The 17,795-nt window shown below is 47.8% G+C and overlaps 1 protein-coding gene across 2 annotated transcripts in view; it reads left to right on the forward strand.

The window, feature by feature from the left end:
* The window catches only part of LOC133135503 (CCR4-NOT transcription complex subunit 2), a 47,123-nt gene extending 31,087 nt beyond the window's left edge, over window positions 1-16,036 (forward strand). For both annotated transcript variants that reach the window (XM_061252550.1, XM_061252549.1), the window contains 12 exons: window positions 868-1,012; window positions 1,759-1,908; window positions 6,754-6,833; window positions 7,146-7,271; window positions 7,867-7,991; window positions 8,998-9,118; window positions 9,685-9,841; window positions 10,545-10,606; window positions 10,689-10,738; window positions 11,611-11,711; window positions 13,406-13,550; window positions 14,615-16,036. In XM_061252550.1, the coding sequence (XP_061108534.1) occupies window positions 868-1,012; window positions 1,759-1,908; window positions 6,754-6,833; window positions 7,146-7,271; window positions 7,867-7,991; window positions 8,998-9,118; window positions 9,685-9,841; window positions 10,545-10,606; window positions 10,689-10,738; window positions 11,611-11,711; window positions 13,406-13,550; window positions 14,615-14,701 (1,349 nt within the window). In that variant the 3' untranslated portion in view covers window positions 14,702-16,036. The remainder of the gene's footprint in view (window positions 1-867; window positions 1,013-1,758; window positions 1,909-6,753; window positions 6,834-7,145; window positions 7,272-7,866; window positions 7,992-8,997; window positions 9,119-9,684; window positions 9,842-10,544; window positions 10,607-10,688; window positions 10,739-11,610; window positions 11,712-13,405; window positions 13,551-14,614) is intronic.
* Window positions 16,037-17,795: the final 1,759 nt, after the last annotated feature.

Below are 17,795 nucleotides of genomic sequence, written 5' to 3' on the forward strand. Positions count from 1 at the left end.
GTGGTCCTCAAGGGCCTCAAAATGCAGTTTTTTTTTTTTTTTTTTTTTTTACCCTTCCTTTACCTGGGGGATGGCTAAATCAGCAGCACTAATTACTCAGGAGAACAGGAAAGCTTTGTATTTGGATTGGAGGGCCAGAGTGGGTAATCCCTGGAATTGAGTCTTCAGGGCGTATGGCTGTTTCTCAGCTGTCAGACTGATGGGAATGTGGAGGCAGGTTCAGTTCCGCAGGTTTGTTTTTCTGGGGTTCACTGTTGGTGTTCAATACGAAGACCAGCGTGAATTTATCAATTGATAGAAAGCATGTGTTGTTCATTGATGCCTTTTGATGAAGGCTCCTTTTTTAAGCCCAGGTGCTGCCTGGGAGAGGTGGGGAGGGAGGGGCGGGGGTGTAGAGCGGTAGGGGAGGGGGGTGTGGCAGAGTATGAGGCTGTCGAACTCCCCAGACGCAGAGGTTTTTCAGACATCTGTCACGTTCTTAAGCTCCTTGCCTCCTTTTCACAGGAAGTGTAGGCAGGTGTGTGGGCTGTTGCCATAGCTGCCTTAAAGGAGCCGAACAGTGACATCACTAAGAGCTCACAGGGCGTAACACTGGAGAATACACAATGTGGGACCTTTAAAAATACACCAAAATAAAGTGGTCCGAGTTCAGTGACAGTGGGCAGGATCTCATCCACAGGACCGGGTGTGTCCACCGCTTGATCTGATTGGCCTGTTTGGGTTTGGTCGACCCCTGGCTCCGATTGGCCGGTTTGGCTTTGGTCCACCCCTGGCTCTGCTTGACCGGTTTGGTTCCCCACGTGGCTGTGATTGGCCGGTTTGGTCCACCCCAACGGCTCTGATTGGCTCTGTTTGTGTCCGGTCCAGGTGGACTGGGGTTCCCCAGGGGCATGAGCAACAGCACCCCGCAGCTGAGCCGCAGTCTGACGCAGGGCTCGCAGCTGCCCAGCCACGTCCCCCCGACCACCGGCGTTCCCACCATGTCCCTGCACACCCCGCCCTCGCCGAGCAGGTACATCCCCGCCCGTCCGCACCCGCCCGTCCGCCCCCCAACGACCGACCGCTTCAGGACCGCCCCTCGGCTAAAATACAGCCACGATAACGGCAGGCGGAATCCGCCAAAAAATACATTCACATATGCTATGGGTTGCATATGGGAAAATGTGTTTTCTCCCACTTATAAATACGGGGCCGCCCCAGGAGAAACGGGACGTCCGGGCACCCTTCTGATTGGAGATCTGCCTGCCCATCCACAGCCTCTAACTGTGTGTCAGTCTGTCCCTGATGCAGGCTAAACCTGGCTGGCAGGTTTGGACACTGTGCGATATTAATGCCCAGGCACAGAATGCCTCCCTCTGGGGCCCTTTGCCAGAGACACTGTGCCCTAAGCACGTCTTTGTTTCTGAAATAAGTGGTGCAGCTGCATCTTACCCTCATCTATAATTTCATAACCGGAACAGAAGATTAAAGTCAGGCCAAGCAGTCATTTACCCTCTGAGGTGTGGGATAAGACATGCGACTAGAATGTAAACTGAACACTCTTAACACTCACAATCACCACTGGTGACTCAACACTCTGGCGTTCTAGAACACTGACTTAGAATGTTGAAAAATAAATAAATAAATACATTCCCAAAAAAAAAAAAAAAAAAAGAAGCATTCTAAAAAAAAATTAACAAAATAAAAAAGCATACTCTTCAAGGTGCTCTTTGGTACCCCCCCACTCTAACCCCCCGCCCCCCCGTTCCCATCCCACAGGGGGATCCTGCCCATGAACACGCGGAACATGATGAACCACTCGCAGGTGGGCCAGGGCGTCGGCCTGGGGGGCAGTCCCAACCGCAGCTCCCCCAGCATCATCTGCATGCCCAAGCAGCAGCCGTCCCGCCAGCCCTTCACCATCAACAGGTAACTACCGCGACCTGTGACCTGTGACCTGGGAACAACCCCCCCCCCCCCCCAGGCCTTACGGCTGTGTCCAACCACAGCTGTGCTGCTTTATTCATTCTCAGCATGTTGCCTAGTGGCTAAGGTACATGACTGGGACCCAGAAGGATGGTGCGTTCAAGCCCCGGTGTAGCCACCATAAGATCAGCTGGGCCCTTGAGCAGGGCCCTTAGCTCCACATTGCTCCATGGGGTATTTGTCCCCTGCTCAGTCTAATCAAATGCATCAATTTGGATATATATGAACAATAATATCAGCTAATATAATAACAAATTATCAGCTAAATATAGGTATCTAATTGTGCTTTTCTGAGAAAAATGTCACACACTTTTGGATATGAACTAAAAGGACGCTCTCCTTCATAATTTGAGAAGATTGCAAGCGATGCTGTGTGAATGGGGATGGTAAAGTGGCTCACTAATGCAGTCCTCAGATCAGGATGGTCCAGGACCGTCAACCTCTCCCTCTGTGAATCTGTGCCTTACTCCAGCCACTGTTGTGCGTTTTCATTCTCTACGTTTCTCAGACCTGCGCAGCTCCATATAGGCATCTATTTATGTGTTTTCTGGCATCCACATCCGAAAGAAACATGGCCTGCTTTTTCATATGAATAAAACAAACTCTGCCCTTCATAATTTATGGGAAAATCACTCCCGATACTGGGATGAAAGGCTGTGAGCAGTTGAATCGCGTGCTGAAGTGCCCAACGGAGGCGATCCTACGCCGAGGACGGTCCGGATCGGACCGCTCTTCCTCTGTGTTCGCCACACTCGTGGGTCGTGCCTCCGCACGCGGATGAGAGAGATCATCTAAAGAGACGGGGCCTGATCCCGAGGCATCACGTGCACGTCTTCGTCTGAAGAGGCACTAACGCGTTCACAAGTCCGTTCAGCACGCCAGGAGATGAGTTATTCATGAGGCACGGTCATAAGGGCCCTCTCGACACTTTCATCTTCTCCGTCTGTAACTGGGCCTTCATGTTAAAACGGGACAGATTCACCGTTACTGTGCGCCCAGGTCCTTCATGTTAAAACAGGGCAGATTCACCCTTACTGTGCGCCCAGGTCCTTCATGTTAAAACAGGGCAGATTCACCCTTACTGTGCGCCCAGGTCTTTCATGTTAAAACAGGGCGGATTCACCCTTACTGTGCGCCCAGGTCCTTCATGTTAAAACAGGGCAGATTCACCCTTACTGTGTGCCCAGGGCCTTCATGTTAAAACAGGGCAGATTCACCCTTCCTGTGCGCCCAGGTCCTTCATGTTAAAACAGGGCAGATTCACCCTTCCTGTGCGCCCAGGGCCTTCATGTTAAAACAGGACAGATTCACCCTTACTGTGTGCCCAGGGCCTTCATGTTAAAACAGGGCAGATTCACCCTTCCTGTGCGCCCAGGGCCTTCATGTTAAAACAGGGCAGATTCACCCTTCCTGTGCGCCCAGGTCCTTCATGTTAAAACAGGGCAGATTCACCCTTCCTGTGCGCCCAGGTCCTTCATGTTAAAACAGGGCAGATTCACCCTTCCTGTGCGCCCAGGGCCTTCATGTTAAAACAGGGCAGATTCACCCTTCCTGTGCGCCCAGGTCCTTCATGTTAAAACAGGGCAGATTCACCCTTCCTGTGCGCCCAGGGCCTTCATGTTAAAACAGGACAGATTCACCCTTCCTGTGCGCCCAGGTCCTTCATGTTAAAACAGGGCAGATTCACCCTTCCTGTGCGCCCAGGGCCTTCATGTTAAAACAGGACAGATTCACCCTTCCTGTGCGCCCAGGTCCTTCATGTTAAAACAGGGCAGATTCACCCTTCCTGTGCGCCCAGGTCCTTCATGTTAAAACAGGGCAGATTCACCCTTCCTGTGTGCCCAGGTCCTTCATGTTAAACAGGGCAGATTCACCCTTACTGTGGAAGGCCCAGGTCCTTCAATTTTGCTGCCTGTTATTCCCCGTGCAGGGTTCAGTGGAATAAAGTTCATTTATTGGCCTGTATATTACGCTCCTCAAGATATTAACGTCTGTTCTGAGAGGGAAGTTGGTCCCTGGGGAAGTGCTTGGCTGGGTGGAGCAAGCTTGTGCAAGTTTTATTTATTTTAATTTATTTTTTTATTTATTTATTTATTTTTATTTTTGTGAAAGCCTTTTAACTGGTGTGTTTCGGCACATCCAGTCCCTTCTTTGGTGTTTATTTTCAATTATTGAAAATGAATGTAAAATGAGGTCCTCACAATAAGAACTCAATTCCTTAAAGTTCAGTACTCATGGTTGAATGAAAGGTGAAGCAAAGAGGTTGGCTGTTTGGAATCCTTTGAACGATTGTGTACATGCAGAATCTAAAACATGCTGTAATTTCCAAAGTGGAGAACCCTAAATGTTATAGCCATACCCTTTAATATATATGCTCAGAATCTGCACTTTAACCACATGGTAACTACAATTTTTTTTATTACAAATCTAAAATTGTGGAGTACAGAGCCAAATCTAGGGGGAAAAAAATGTGTTTTCCCCAAACATTATAGTAAATGGATGGCATTTATATAGCACCTTTATCCAAAGCGCTGTACAATTGATGCTTCTAATTCACCCATTCATACACACACTTGCACACCAACGGCGATTGGCTGCCATGCAAGGCACCAACCAGCTCGTCGGGAGCATTTAGGGGTTAAGCATCTTGCTCAGGGACACTTCAACACACCCAGGGCGGGATCGAACCGGCAACCCTCCGACTGCCGGACAACTGGTCTTACCGCCTGAGCCAATGTCGCCCCATTAGATTATGGTGTTCAAAAACACACTATGTAATGTGCATGACCCAAAGAGCTTTCTGTGCACCTGTGTGTTTTCCACCCACTGTGCTCTGCGAATCGCATGATGCGACAGCCACTAAAACATTCCAGTCTTTTCGTGGATTCCCTCCTGAATTATCATAGTAGTGCCTCACCACTGATTGCGATTTGGGAATGACTGTTTTTGAGCTCTAAATGTAAACACTTAAAGAATGCAGATAAATCCGTAATTACTGTTTCTGAGTGCCTCCTGGCTCCCAACAGCCATTTTACAGTTCTGCCTGGATCGGAGTTTAGGCGGTGGAAATGAACATTTTCCTACATTAAAAATAAAAAAAGATTTATAAACATTCAGTCAAGCACATTTTATTTTCACGCTGTGCAACGCTCGGTGCATGATAAGAGCCTCCTGTAAGAACATCTGAAAGCTGGGTTGATGGCCTGATATTGAGACCACAGCAGGTGTGTAAAGTTGATGTCAAGGAGAGCTAATCGATATTTTTTCTCACAGAGTGCTTGCTGTGGAATAGATTGCCAGGACATGTAGTGGAGACAAAAGCTCAAGACCTGGCTTGATACAGTGCTAGATACTATTTAGCTTTTAGGGCGGACTAAGCAGTAGGTAAACTTTAGTGGTAGAGTACCTACCTAAAGGTGAGCATTGCGGGGCTGATTGTCCTCATTGTTATGTTTCGTGCAAGTGCAAACAAAGGTGCATTCTGGGAGGCCAGTGCATTGTGGGTAGTGGTTTCATGGTCTAATCTTTGAGGTGACGGGGAGAAACTGTGGCTCGCGCCACCAGCGTCCTTCTGGGCCCTTACGCACTCGTGTCCTAGGCTTCACTGAGAGGCAGATTACGCCACGGTCATTAGTTCATTCAGCGAGATCGTATTACCATCGCTAAAGAGGAGCGATGACCTTTTGTCACAGAGGAGGAAATTACTTTATCTGGGCTCCAATGGAGACTGTTACCGTGGTCGTGAATTATCACACCAGGGCTTTCTCTGTGCCGGCTTATCCTACTGCCACCATTTTATCACCCACACCTGGTCGCTGAGGTCTCACCAGTCTGAAGCAAGCGTCTTTAACTCCTCATTTCTCTTTACATTACATTTACTTTACATTAATGGCATTTGGCAGACACTTATCCAGAGCAACGTATAGTTGATTACACTAAAGCAGGAGACAATCCTCCCCTGGAGGAATGCAGAGTTAAGGGCCTTGCTCAAGGACCCAACGGCTGTGCGGATCTTATTGTGGCTACACCGCGGATCGAACGACTGACCTTGCGTGTCCCGGTCATGTACCTTAACCACTACGCCCTATGTTCAATGTTCTTCAATGTTGTTACATGACACTATGACTGTCGGTTGATTATCAGAGATAAGGCTTTTTATATAAAAAATCTAAAGAAGCCTTGCCTTGTCAGTACACAGGGCAAGCCACGCTGTGTCAGTAGATCTGGGCCTTTATGAGATGCTGGAAGCCTCAGGTTCTCCGTGTGAAGTTTGAATCATTCCCAACTCATTTCCCCAAATGTGCTGTGTATTAAATATTACATGGTGTGGTGGCCTCTATATGTTATTGCTGGCCTTTCATTCATAGATAATTTTATCATGTACACCTGGGCAGTGTGCTGTATATGATTTGAATTTATTTTCGAATAAATCATACTTTTTACTTTGTTATCTGCAGAGTTTGCACGTCATACCTCTTGTACGATGCACTTTTTACTTTACTTGATTATACAAGTGCAAGTCCTCCGTTCTCTCTCTGTTGTAACTGTGTTTTACGATCATCTCTTAGGCAATTTTCCACATTGTGGACAATAAAGTTTCTGTCTCTCTTTCTATCTGGGCCTTGGTGAGTTATTAGAAGCCTCAAATTTTCCTCATGTGATATTTGAGTCATTCCCAACCCAATTCTACAAAATGTGCAGAGTATTAAATATGAAATGGCGAGGTGGTCTCTGTTATTGCTTGCCTGCCGTGTAGGTAGCGTTAATCTGCCATTTGTGTGCTTGCAGTATGTCGGGGTTTGGAATGAACAGGAATCAGGCATTCGGGATGAACAACTCGTTATCGAGCAACATCTTCAACGGAACAGGTGAGTCCCATCCCCCCCTAAGTAACCATACATGCAGAGCCAGTGTTCGTATGCGATTATCATTCGATCGTTTTCATTTGGGAGTTCCTATTGCAATCGTCAGGAGCCGGGGTGTCTAATCTTACCCAAAAAGGGCTGGTGATTACCGGCTAATAATGGTCTTCAGTCACAACCTTGATGAGTCCAATCCGGTGTCTCAGTGCTGGGTTTAAAGAAAGAACAGCACAGACACTGGCCCGTTTTTGGGTAAGACCTCTCATCTGGAGGGTGTGTAGCGAGCGCTTGGTGACGGCGTGCCCCCCGCTGTTTCAGACGGGAGTGAAAACGTGACGGGACTGGACCTGTCCGACTTCCCGGCGCTGGCGGACCGGAGTCGAAGGGAAGGGAGTGGGAACCCGACGCCGCTGCTCAACCCGCTGGCTGGGAGAGCGCCGTACGGTACGCTGTGCCACGGCGTCAAACCCGCAACCTCCGTCACACGTTCAGTTCCCAGACCGCTACACACAGGATCGAACCCGCAACCCTCGGCACACGTTCAGTTCCCAGACGGCTACACACAGCGTTGAACCCGCAACCTCCGTCACACGTTCAGTTCCCAGACCGCTATACTACTACCACAGCATCAAGCCCGCAACCTCTGTCCCAGACCACAACACCACTCCACTGCTACCACAGCATCGAACCCGCAACCCCTGTCACACGTTCAGTTCCCAGACCACTACATACAGCGTTGAACCTGCAACCTGTCACACGTTCAGTTCCCCAACCACTACACGCAGGATCGAACCCGCAACCTCTGTCACACCTTCAGTTCCCAGTTGTGAAATGTATTAGTGACCCAAACCGCTATTTACACAGACGTCAAACAAGGTATAACATGATTTTGTTGAGTGCATTCTGTTTTTTCGGTTTTATATACAAGGGTGTCCCCTGTACGAGAATAGGAAATGGCTGGCTTGTTGACTATTGTAAAGTCACCTGCATCATCATCATAATCATCATGCAAAACGAGGTGTCTTTTCTCGCCCTGCAGTTGGGATGGTCACAAAGCCATCGAACGAGCAGTCCCAAGACTTCTCCATCCATAACGAGGACTTCCCAGCGTTGCCCGGGCCCAACTACAAGGACCCCACGTCGAGTAACGACGACAGCAAATCGGTGAGTGCGACCACCCCCTGTCCGCCTACAGGCTTCCAGCACCCATCATCATCATCATCATCATCATCATCATCACCGTCCTTCCCTCCTGTTCGCTCAGGAGGTCATCTGGCAGTCGGAAGCTTGCTGGCCTCAACCCACACCCTGGGTTTGTCAAAGTGTCCCTGAGCAAGACACCTAACCCCCAGTTGCTCCCGTGCCTTGCATGACAGGCCATTGTTGCGTGCGCGCGTGGGTGAATGGGGGTGTCTGTCTATCTGTCTGTCTGTGTGTCTGAAAGACAGCCATTAGCTGTGAAGTGCTTTGGACACGTAAGCACAGTCGTCACGTTTACCTTGTAGCTTCCTGAGTGCGCTGAATCCATGCTTCATTTCTCCCTCGCGGTTAGGTGCACATGACGCTTTCAAAGGTTTCAAAGGCTACAATGTATATCTTGTGCCAAGACGATCGTTTAGTCATCAACCCCTGCTCTGGCGCCCTGTAAAGCCCATCACAGATCAATAATAGACAGGCCTTGCTAGAAGGCAACCGGAAGCCATGGTCCTGGAGTTTCACAGTGTGTGCAGGCTTTCCTTGAAACTCAGCACTTAATTGATCAATTAAAGCAGTTAAATCACCCGTTGGGTCCGATTCAGCTGCTGATTTTGAAAACGAGAACCAGCACACTCTGTGGCTCTCCTGTGCCGGCGTCGTCGATCCATAATGCTTTGCTTATCCAGTCTTCGTCCTGATTGGGTCTCAGCAGGCTTGTCCCGTTGTGAGCGTAACGTGGCAGCGCTCTGTTTATTGCCCCCGGTCGTTGTGTTGGAAAGCGGTGCAACCTTGAAGGTACAGACCGAGACAAGGACCTCTGTGTGCCGCTTATCTGAGCACTGGGAAACAAGCGTCCTCGGTCGCCGAGTTGGACCCTGGGAAACCTCGGTCGGACTCGGGTCAAGGCCGGAAACGGGGAAGGCCGGGCGAGCGGTGGCTTCAGTAACGCGGTTCCGTCTCCCTCCTCTCTCAGAATTTAAACTCCTCGGGCAAGAACGCGTCGAGCACGGACGGGCCCAAGTTCCCCGGCGACAAGAGCTCCACCGCGCAGAACAACAACCAGCAGAAGAAGGGCATCCAGGTGTTACCAGATGGTGAGCTCAGCCAATCGCCCATCAGGGCTTCACCGGGGGCAGCCGATCACAGACCTGCTTGTGTGTCCCTGGCACGGTCGGTCAGATGGACTGCTTCATTCTCTCAAACAGTCTCCAAACTAGTCTGCATAAAACTGTTAGCTATATTAAATATGTGATGTGATAATATATCTTAAATGTATGGTTTCGGCTCACCAAGACATCCGCCGACTCCCTATTGCTTGTGTAAGCTAGTAATGTACTTTTCCCTTAATGTGAGTGCAACAGTCTATTTGTTGCTGTGACTTCTCTGTATCTAGAGAACTGTTAATTTGTGAGTTTTTTTTTTTTTTAATAGGTCAAACTTTGTCTTATGCATGGTCCTGTGCCCATCTTACATAAACACACCAGCTCCAGGTTCTATCATGTGCGGGAAGAGTTCATGTGCAGATGTGTATTTTCCCAACAACAAGACCAATACAATTCATTTCAGAACCAGATTCATATTCAAAGGCCCACTGCGGCGTTCAGAGCAGACATTCAGAGATGAGCCTGTGTTTCCCAAAGCTCTGTGCTGCCCCTTGCAGGACGGGTGACGAACATTCCCTCTGGGATGGTAACAGACCAGTTCGGGATGATCGGGTTGTTAACCTTCATCCGGGCGGCGGAGACGGACCCAGGAATGGTGCACCTGGCGCTCGGCAGTGACTTGACGACACTAGGACTCAACCTCAACTCCCCAGAGTGAGTTCCGGAGCCCACGTGATCCGTGCACCAAGGGGCTGCTGGGAAATGTAGTCCTCACCCTGTGGTTCTTATTGTGTGCATGTGACTGCATAATGGGCTGTGGATGGTTCAGTCAAATTCTGAATTAAGGTTCTGAAAGTTTCCATACAATTAATTATTTACTAATTTATTTACTCTATTTATTGGGAGCAGCTCTATTATGAATTGCTGGGTGAGGCGGCTATCTTACAGGGCTGTAGCTGGTGATATTTGTGACAGTTGGGATTTCCAGAAACCTAGCGCGGGCGATGGCTGTGGCTGATTGAGTGCTAATTGAGATTATTGCTGTAATTAAACGGAAGATCGTCAGACTGGCGGCTTGAAACTGAGACTATCGACCTTGCGGGCGTGGGCTGAGACACACGTTGAATAACATTGTGATGGTATTGAAGAAAAGATGAAATGTAATGAAAATGGAGCTTCACCGCAGTGCTTATTGGCTCCATCCCCATCACTGCCATCCAATGGCTGAGGTCCCATATGGAAATGAAGGAATTGATTTCCAGCTGTGTGTTTTGTCAGGTCCAATCAAATGATTTGGTTTGAATGTGGGGGCGAAATTAAATGATTTCATTAATCATCAGATTGCTCACCCCCACTGGTGTATGCATAACTGGAGATTGTTTAAATGTTTCTTTCCCTCTCCCTCTCTGTCCCACAGAAACCTGTACCCCAAATTTGCCTCCCCCTGGGCATCAGCGCCCTGCCGACCTCAAGACATCGGTAAGCGCGGCGATTCTGCCGGGGAGGGGCGTGGCTTTCCTCCGCGCGTGTTCTGACTGTTTTTCGGCTGGTTCTTTTGCAGACTTTCATGTTCCATCGGAGTATTTAACCAACATTCACATAAGGGACAAGGTAGGCACCCCCCCCTTGACAACAGCTGTGAAACACCCCTCCTGTTTCTGAAGCTCTCCTTTCATAACTTCAAAAATAGAAAGAAACTATTTTATTTCAGTTTATTACATTTTTAGAAGTATGTTGTTCATTATAGTATTTCAACTTTATTATCTCCAAGTGTTTTTAGACCTTTAGGTCTGTTTTTGTGTGCTAAAAGCATGAAACCTAAAACAAAAATGGAGAATACTAATGGTGATATTTTGAGAAAGTGTCTTACATCAGTACAGGAGAGTCCTGGAGAGGGCTGTCTGTGTGTTTTAGTCACTTCCTCTCAGTCTGCAGCCGTTTTAGGTCTTGGAGACGAGGTGTTGGGCCTGTTTAACCCAACGCGTGGTAAATGAGTGGGTTAAGTGCTGAAACGCAACCAAAACCCGGCAAGAGACTGCAGCCCAGTCTGACACTCTGGTACTGGAGCATAGGAATGTGAATTACGATAAGAACAGGCTCTTTTACATTACATTACATTATTGGCATTTGGCAGACGCTCTTATCCAGAGCGACGTACAACAAAGTGCATACCCATAACCAGGCTCTTCAGCTCACCTCAGTGCATATGTGCGTTATTACATCATTTGTTTTTGTTTAACTGTGGTGATTCAGCATGTATGAGAAACTGGGGCCTGTGGCAGTCCTCCCGCTGTCCGTGAGTTCCTGTGTTTATGCCAGAGGAGCACAGGGGCCCTTTATGAACACAGTTTGTGAGCATTAGCCACAAATCCAGTCGCTTGAACTGAACCGGAGCCTTCCGAAGCCGGGACGGGGAAAAGCGAAGGGAAGTTGTTTTTCCGCTTGCTCACGGTTGTTCTCCCCTCTCTCTCTCTCTCCCGCAGCTGGCTGCAATAAAACTGTCTCGATATGGAGAAGACCTGCTGTTCTACCTGTACTACATGAACGGAGGGGACCTCTTACAGCTGCTAGCGGCCGTAGAGCTGTACGTATCACCATCTACCTGGACTGGGGTCCGGGGGTCACGGCAGGGGTCACGGACCTCTTACAGCAGCTAGCGGCTGTAGAGCTCTACGTATCACCATGTACCTGAGCTGGGGTCAGGGGTCACGGTTGGGGTCAGGGGTCACAGACTTCTTACACCTGCTAGCGGCCGTACAGCTGTACGCATCACAGTCTATCCGACTGCCAGACAACTGCTCTTACTGCCTGACCCAATGTCGCCCCTGCATTTGCTTTTCATAAAGCTGTGCCGGCAGGAAACTCTCTCGCTGGGGTAATTTCCGGAAGAATCCGTCCCCTTGAGAGTTAATGACAACAGCTCTGTGTCGCACAGCATGTTTTCTGTGGTGAGAGCAAATCTGTGCCTTCGATGAACAGGTTGGGCAGCCCTTCCACCCTGAGCATAAAAGGCTGTTCTGAGGAGCTCCATCAAACAGCTCTGCTGTGAAACTGCTGCCCTCTTCAGGCCAGTGGTGGTACCATCACCATCTTTCTTTCCCCAGTGCAGATGCAGAAGAATAAGGTTTAAATTGAAAGCTTGGTATTGCTTTGCCCATAACTTCTTGTTACCTTTAACTTCAATACATGCATACAGCCGTCTACTCTCCAAGGGGCGGCCTGTAGCGAAGTGGTTAAGGTAAATGACTGGGACCAGCAAAGTCGGCAGTTCGATCCCCGGTGTAGCCACAATAAGATCCGCACAGCCGTTGGGCCCTTGAGCAAGGCCCTTAACCCTGCATTGCTCCAGGGGAGGATTGTCTCCTGCGTTAGTCTAATCAACTGTATGTTGCTCTGAATAAGGATGCCATTAATGTGAAAAGAAGGGCGATATCATTAAAACTCCTTTCAAAAGCTGCTGGAGTGCTGGTGACCTTTGAGGCTGGAGGATCACCGCTTATTGGAGGCCAAAACCTCACACTGTTTCAGAGACTAACAGGATTGTGAGCTCTTTGAATGTACCCGTTTACAATTCTGCTGCAATGACACTTCACAAAAAGTGGGCTTTGCTGCTTTTCTCCTCTATAGGAGCTGAAGACAACAATGAAATGTCTTATGTAATTGCTCATTAATGGCTGGGAAAAGACATGAGTGGTTGTGTATTTTGAGAATTAATTGCCCCCTCCCCCCATGCTTTTTTACATGACTGAGTTTGGCATAGAGCATTCTGATGGTTGATGTGAACATTAACTGAAGCTCCTGACCCGTATCTGCATGGTTGTATGCATTGCACTGCTGCCGCACAATTGGCTGATAAGCTAACGGCATGAATAAGTAGGTGTAATAAAGTGAAAACATTCCTAATAAAGTGCTCGGGGAGTGTATAGCCTGTGTACAAACGTGTTCACTTTGTTCTGACGGAGGCTTGGTATGACTGAAAAGGTAAACTCTACTGATAGAGAACGTTACATTATTGTCAAGTGCGCAAGTCCCGTTGTTTCACAGTGCATAGAGCATTCCCCACTCACGGCCCTCTGTGGGGTGACTCTCTGTGGGGTGACTCTCTGTGGGGTGACTCTCTGCGGGGTGACTCTCTGCGGGGTGACTCTCTGTGGGGTGACTCTCTGTGGGGTGACTCTCCGCGGGGCGTAGGCTGACGATGCATAGAGCATTCCCCACTCATCCCCGACAGTTTGTCCGTTCCTGCGGTAAACGCTGACGTTCTGCCATCTCGCACAGCTTTAACCGGGACTGGAGGTACCACAAGGAGGAGCGGGTGTGGATCACACGAGCGCCCGGCATGGAGCCCACATTAAAGACCAACACCTACGAGCGGGGAACGTACTACTTCTTCGACTGTCTTAACTGGAGGAAGGTAGCTAAGGTAAGGCCGTCGGGGTTGCCCACAGTCTGTGCACCAACATCTCTTTCCTGAGGAAGAGGGCTTGAGTGTCGGCCTTCGTTTACGCGCCAACGTCTTTTGTTTGGGGGGGAAAAAAACGCAGCGGTTTCTGCTGAGAGCCGGAATGACCTTTTCTGCCGTTTTTTGCATGGATTTCCGGTTATGATGTGCGAATCTCTCTCAATCTCTGCCAAGCGCATAAGGCCTATTCTCAGCTGTGTTCAGCTGTATTTTGGCATCGACCACGTGTTTTGTTGTGTTTTCTCATGTAGTTGTATGTGTGTGTGTGTGTGTGTGTGTGTGTGTGTGTGTGTGTGTGTGTGGCCCCTTGAATTTGTATTTACTCCCATCCGTGAACGGCATTTCTCCAACATTTAGGTCATCCCTTTCTTTCTATTTTTTTCTAATTTGGCTTATCATTGCACTATACTCCCACCTTGCTCAAAGATGAGACCGTAACCACTGAGGTCAAAAAGGCAGCGGACCCCTCCGAACCGCTTGTGTAAGATCACACAGGGGTCACCCGATTCTACAAAGTGAACGAATTCTCCACGGCCGGAGAATATCCCTTTTTCCGCCAGCAGTCCATCAGAGATTTCAGACGGGAAAACCGTGCCAGAGCCCCCATATCTGACACAGCTTTCTCTACTAGGGCCAAAGAAGATGTAGAACGGGATTCAATTTTCATTTTCTCACAATATAAGACTTGCATTTAAAAAGATTGAGCCCTTGGATTATAAACACAGTGAAGCAATGCACTCTGGGATGTCTGGCTTTTTAAAGTCACAGATGACCTTTCCCTCTATGCAGAGGTGTGGGTACCAAGAATAGCCAAGTCCCCTTGTAAACAACAGCTTGCAATCCCATCGTGAATTGTTCTATTATGTTTATGACCCAACCATGAAAATTCCATTCCCACCATGTCATTCCCATTGATTCCATTGCCATTTTCCATTGTCCATCTCACACCTGGCTCCCGACAAGTATTTTTCCCCTCTTTTCTGGAAAGATTCCACTGACTCCACCTTTGTGTTTCCATGATTCAGGAGTTTCACCTGGAATACGACAAGCTAGAAGAACGGCCTCACGTGCCATCAACCTTCAACTACAACCCAGCTCAGCAGGCCTTCTGAGAGACTTCCCTGTTCACGGGGTATGGCTGCCTCGGCTCGTCGACAGGCCCAGCCTCTCCTGCTTTTAATTCCCTGAGGATCTGGCAAATTGAATCGGGCAGAAGGGTCACCCTTTCTGGGGTCCTGCCTTACAAATTTTGTGCGGCCCAAACACCAACAACAACAACGCTTGTTCCTTTTTTTTTTTTTTCTTTTTTTTTTTTATTCCTCATTTCATTCTTCATTTGAGCGACGTCTGAATCTTACGTTTACGGCTCTTAGGATGCCCGTTTTGGTCAAAGGCAGGATAGCTGACGTTCACACACTCCACCGTAACAAAACCTTCACCATTCAGCGTAGAGAAAAAATAAAAGGCCCAGAAAAAATTTAAAAAGCACCAGGAATCACTAACTGTTTAATAACATAAACACAAACAAAATAAGAACAGGATAAATGTTGCCATGTTCGTTATAGCACTGATTGGTTATTAAATGACACAAAAAAAGTTTGTGAATTTATTTCCACACATTCTCATATATTGTTTGGGAAGTCCTGTAGTTTTTTTCCTCCTTCTTTCTCCTTAACATCCTTCCAGCCCGCCCCCGTCATTTACACATATACACACACACACACACACACACACACACACGCACACAAACACACCTCGTCTTGATGGCATTAACTGCCTAGCTTCAATAAAACCGAATGCGAGACTGTTTTAGTGAACGTGACGGGCGCAAGCCTGCGGGGAGACCCTCCACGAGGAGACCCTCCACGGGGCGACCCTCCACGGGGCGACCCTCCACGGGGCGACCCTCCACGGGGCGACCCTCCGCGGGGCGACCTTCACGGTCACCACGGTTACCGAGCTTCATCGTTTCAGAACGAGCAGAAAACACTGTCCAGTCTTTGTTACGATTTTGTAATAAATGTGTACATTTTTTTAATTTTTGGACATCACATGAATAAAGATATGTATGTACGAATGTGTATATATTATATATATATGACATCTATTTTGGGAAAAAAAAGCATTGCCCTGCCACGCCTCGTTTTTAGGAGGTAAGCATGGACGCAATATGTGGAGTGAAACAGGACTCTCTCCAGCTGGGCAGGGGACCACGGTTGTCGCCCTGTGCACTTTTTCAATTGGACGGCAACACCGACAAAAAGACGACGACGACGACTACAAAATATAAAAGGGCCAGATTTTCAGCGAACCAAGGACACCCATACCCAAGTTGAACAAGTTGGGATTCAAGGAAGAGGACTTGAGGCATTTCAGTCTGGCTGTTTTAAACGGCAGCATTTCATAGGAAAAGGAAAACCCAATAAAAAAAAAAAAATTGAAAAAGATCAATCTTGTATTTTCTGACCACATTCAAGCTTCTTCTCTTTGTAATAAAGAAGAAAGGCTCTCCTCATCCAGTGTGGGAGTCTGATTTGGGAGGGGCCTCTGGGATGTGGGAGGGGCTTTGTGTATGTGGGAGGGGCCTGTCTGGGATGTGGGCGGGGTGTGGGCATGCTGGTGGTGGAGGCCATCTTTGGTCGGCGGATCAGTACCTCAACTGCTTGCACCTGGTAGGTATGCTTTTTTTTTTTGTAATGGTAATTTATTTCAAAATTAATGCAATTCTGCAGAAATAAATGTTTTGTATTGTCTGTATGTTGTGCTGGAGATTTCACCTCTGCATGGAGTTATTTCAGTTCAGTTTCAGTTTACCTGCTTCGCTGAGAAATGTAAAAACAATTATGCATCGCCCTGTGGGGACTGCCGTGCCGAGGGACCGTTCAGATTCAATACCAGGTATTTTGGGTATTTTGAATTTCTGAATGCAGAAGATGTTTGTAATAAACCTGCCCTTTTAACTGATGCACTTATCTGGTTGTCCACAGGAGGGAGCACTTCCGAGGCGAAGCCTGCTGAATATTCACTGTCCAATCAGTGCCTCGTCTCCAGTGCCTTCATGAAATTGAGATCAGTTCCGTCGCTGGCGTTCAATAATGGTTGCAAGCCCCGGAAAAGTAGTTTCCATTTTCTGATTGCTTGAGAGCCAGCACGGTGCAATTACGTTCATTTAGAGGACCCAGAATCTACCTAATAGCCTGCTCGTTAAAGGGTGGAAATGAAATTACAGTTGATGTAGATTTAAATCTGTCTACAAAAATTGTTATTCACTTATTTGAGTGCCAATGTGACTTCTTGTATACACTCACTGAGCTCTTTTAGGTATTTATTAGACTACTTCTACTGCTGTAGCCTATCCACTTAGAGTTATGATGCGTTGTTTTCAGAAATGTCACCACAGAGCTTTTTTCTTTTTTCAGCTTTGACCAGTCTGGCCATTCTCCTCTGACGTCTCATTAACAAGGCGTTTCCTGCAGAACTGTTGCTCACTGGATGTTTTTTGTTTTTCGCACCGTTCTCTGCAAACTCTGACTGTTGTGTGTGGAAATCCCAGGGGATCGGCAGTTTCTGAGATACTCACACCCTGTCTGGCACCAACGATCATTCCACGGTCAAAGTCACTTAGATCCCATTTCTTCCCTATTCTGACATTTGGTCTGAAAAACAGCTGAACCTCTCCACTACTTCTGCATGTGCTTTTGTGCATTTAGTTGCTGCCACATGATTGGCTGATTAAATATTTGCAGTAACAAGCTGGCGTACAGGTCTACCCAATAAAGTGCTCCTGGAGTGTATATTTGAATTTGTCCATTTAGAATTTAGGATAGTTTAGGTCAATTCATTTAGCGTAATTGTTTCTATTGTATTGATGCCAGCGGTACATTAGTTTCACCTTGATCGAGAAATATCGTGCAGTCGGCCATGCAGTAATAGTTCAGGTGATTTAAGTGTTTTGTGCACAACCATTCGTGCAGGGAGAAACTTTAGCGAGCTCTTCAACTACGCACCCTAGCTATACTACAAGTGGTCTGTGACAGTTTTTGAAAAATAATGGATTCACGCTGGTCTCAGGGCAACCATGAGGCGGTAGGCACTTATTGGGCAATCGTTTTGGGCATGCCCCTTGGTGATGAAGTTCCGTCTGTCCTGTGTATCGCAACTTCTTAATTCCTTTCCTTTAGAATTTAGAATTTCGAATTGTTCTAA

The sequence above is a fragment of the Conger conger genome, chromosome 8 (genome assembly GCF_963514075.1).
Source record: "Conger conger chromosome 8, fConCon1.1, whole genome shotgun sequence".
NCBI classification, from domain to species: Eukaryota; Metazoa; Chordata; class Actinopteri; order Anguilliformes; family Congridae; genus Conger; species Conger conger.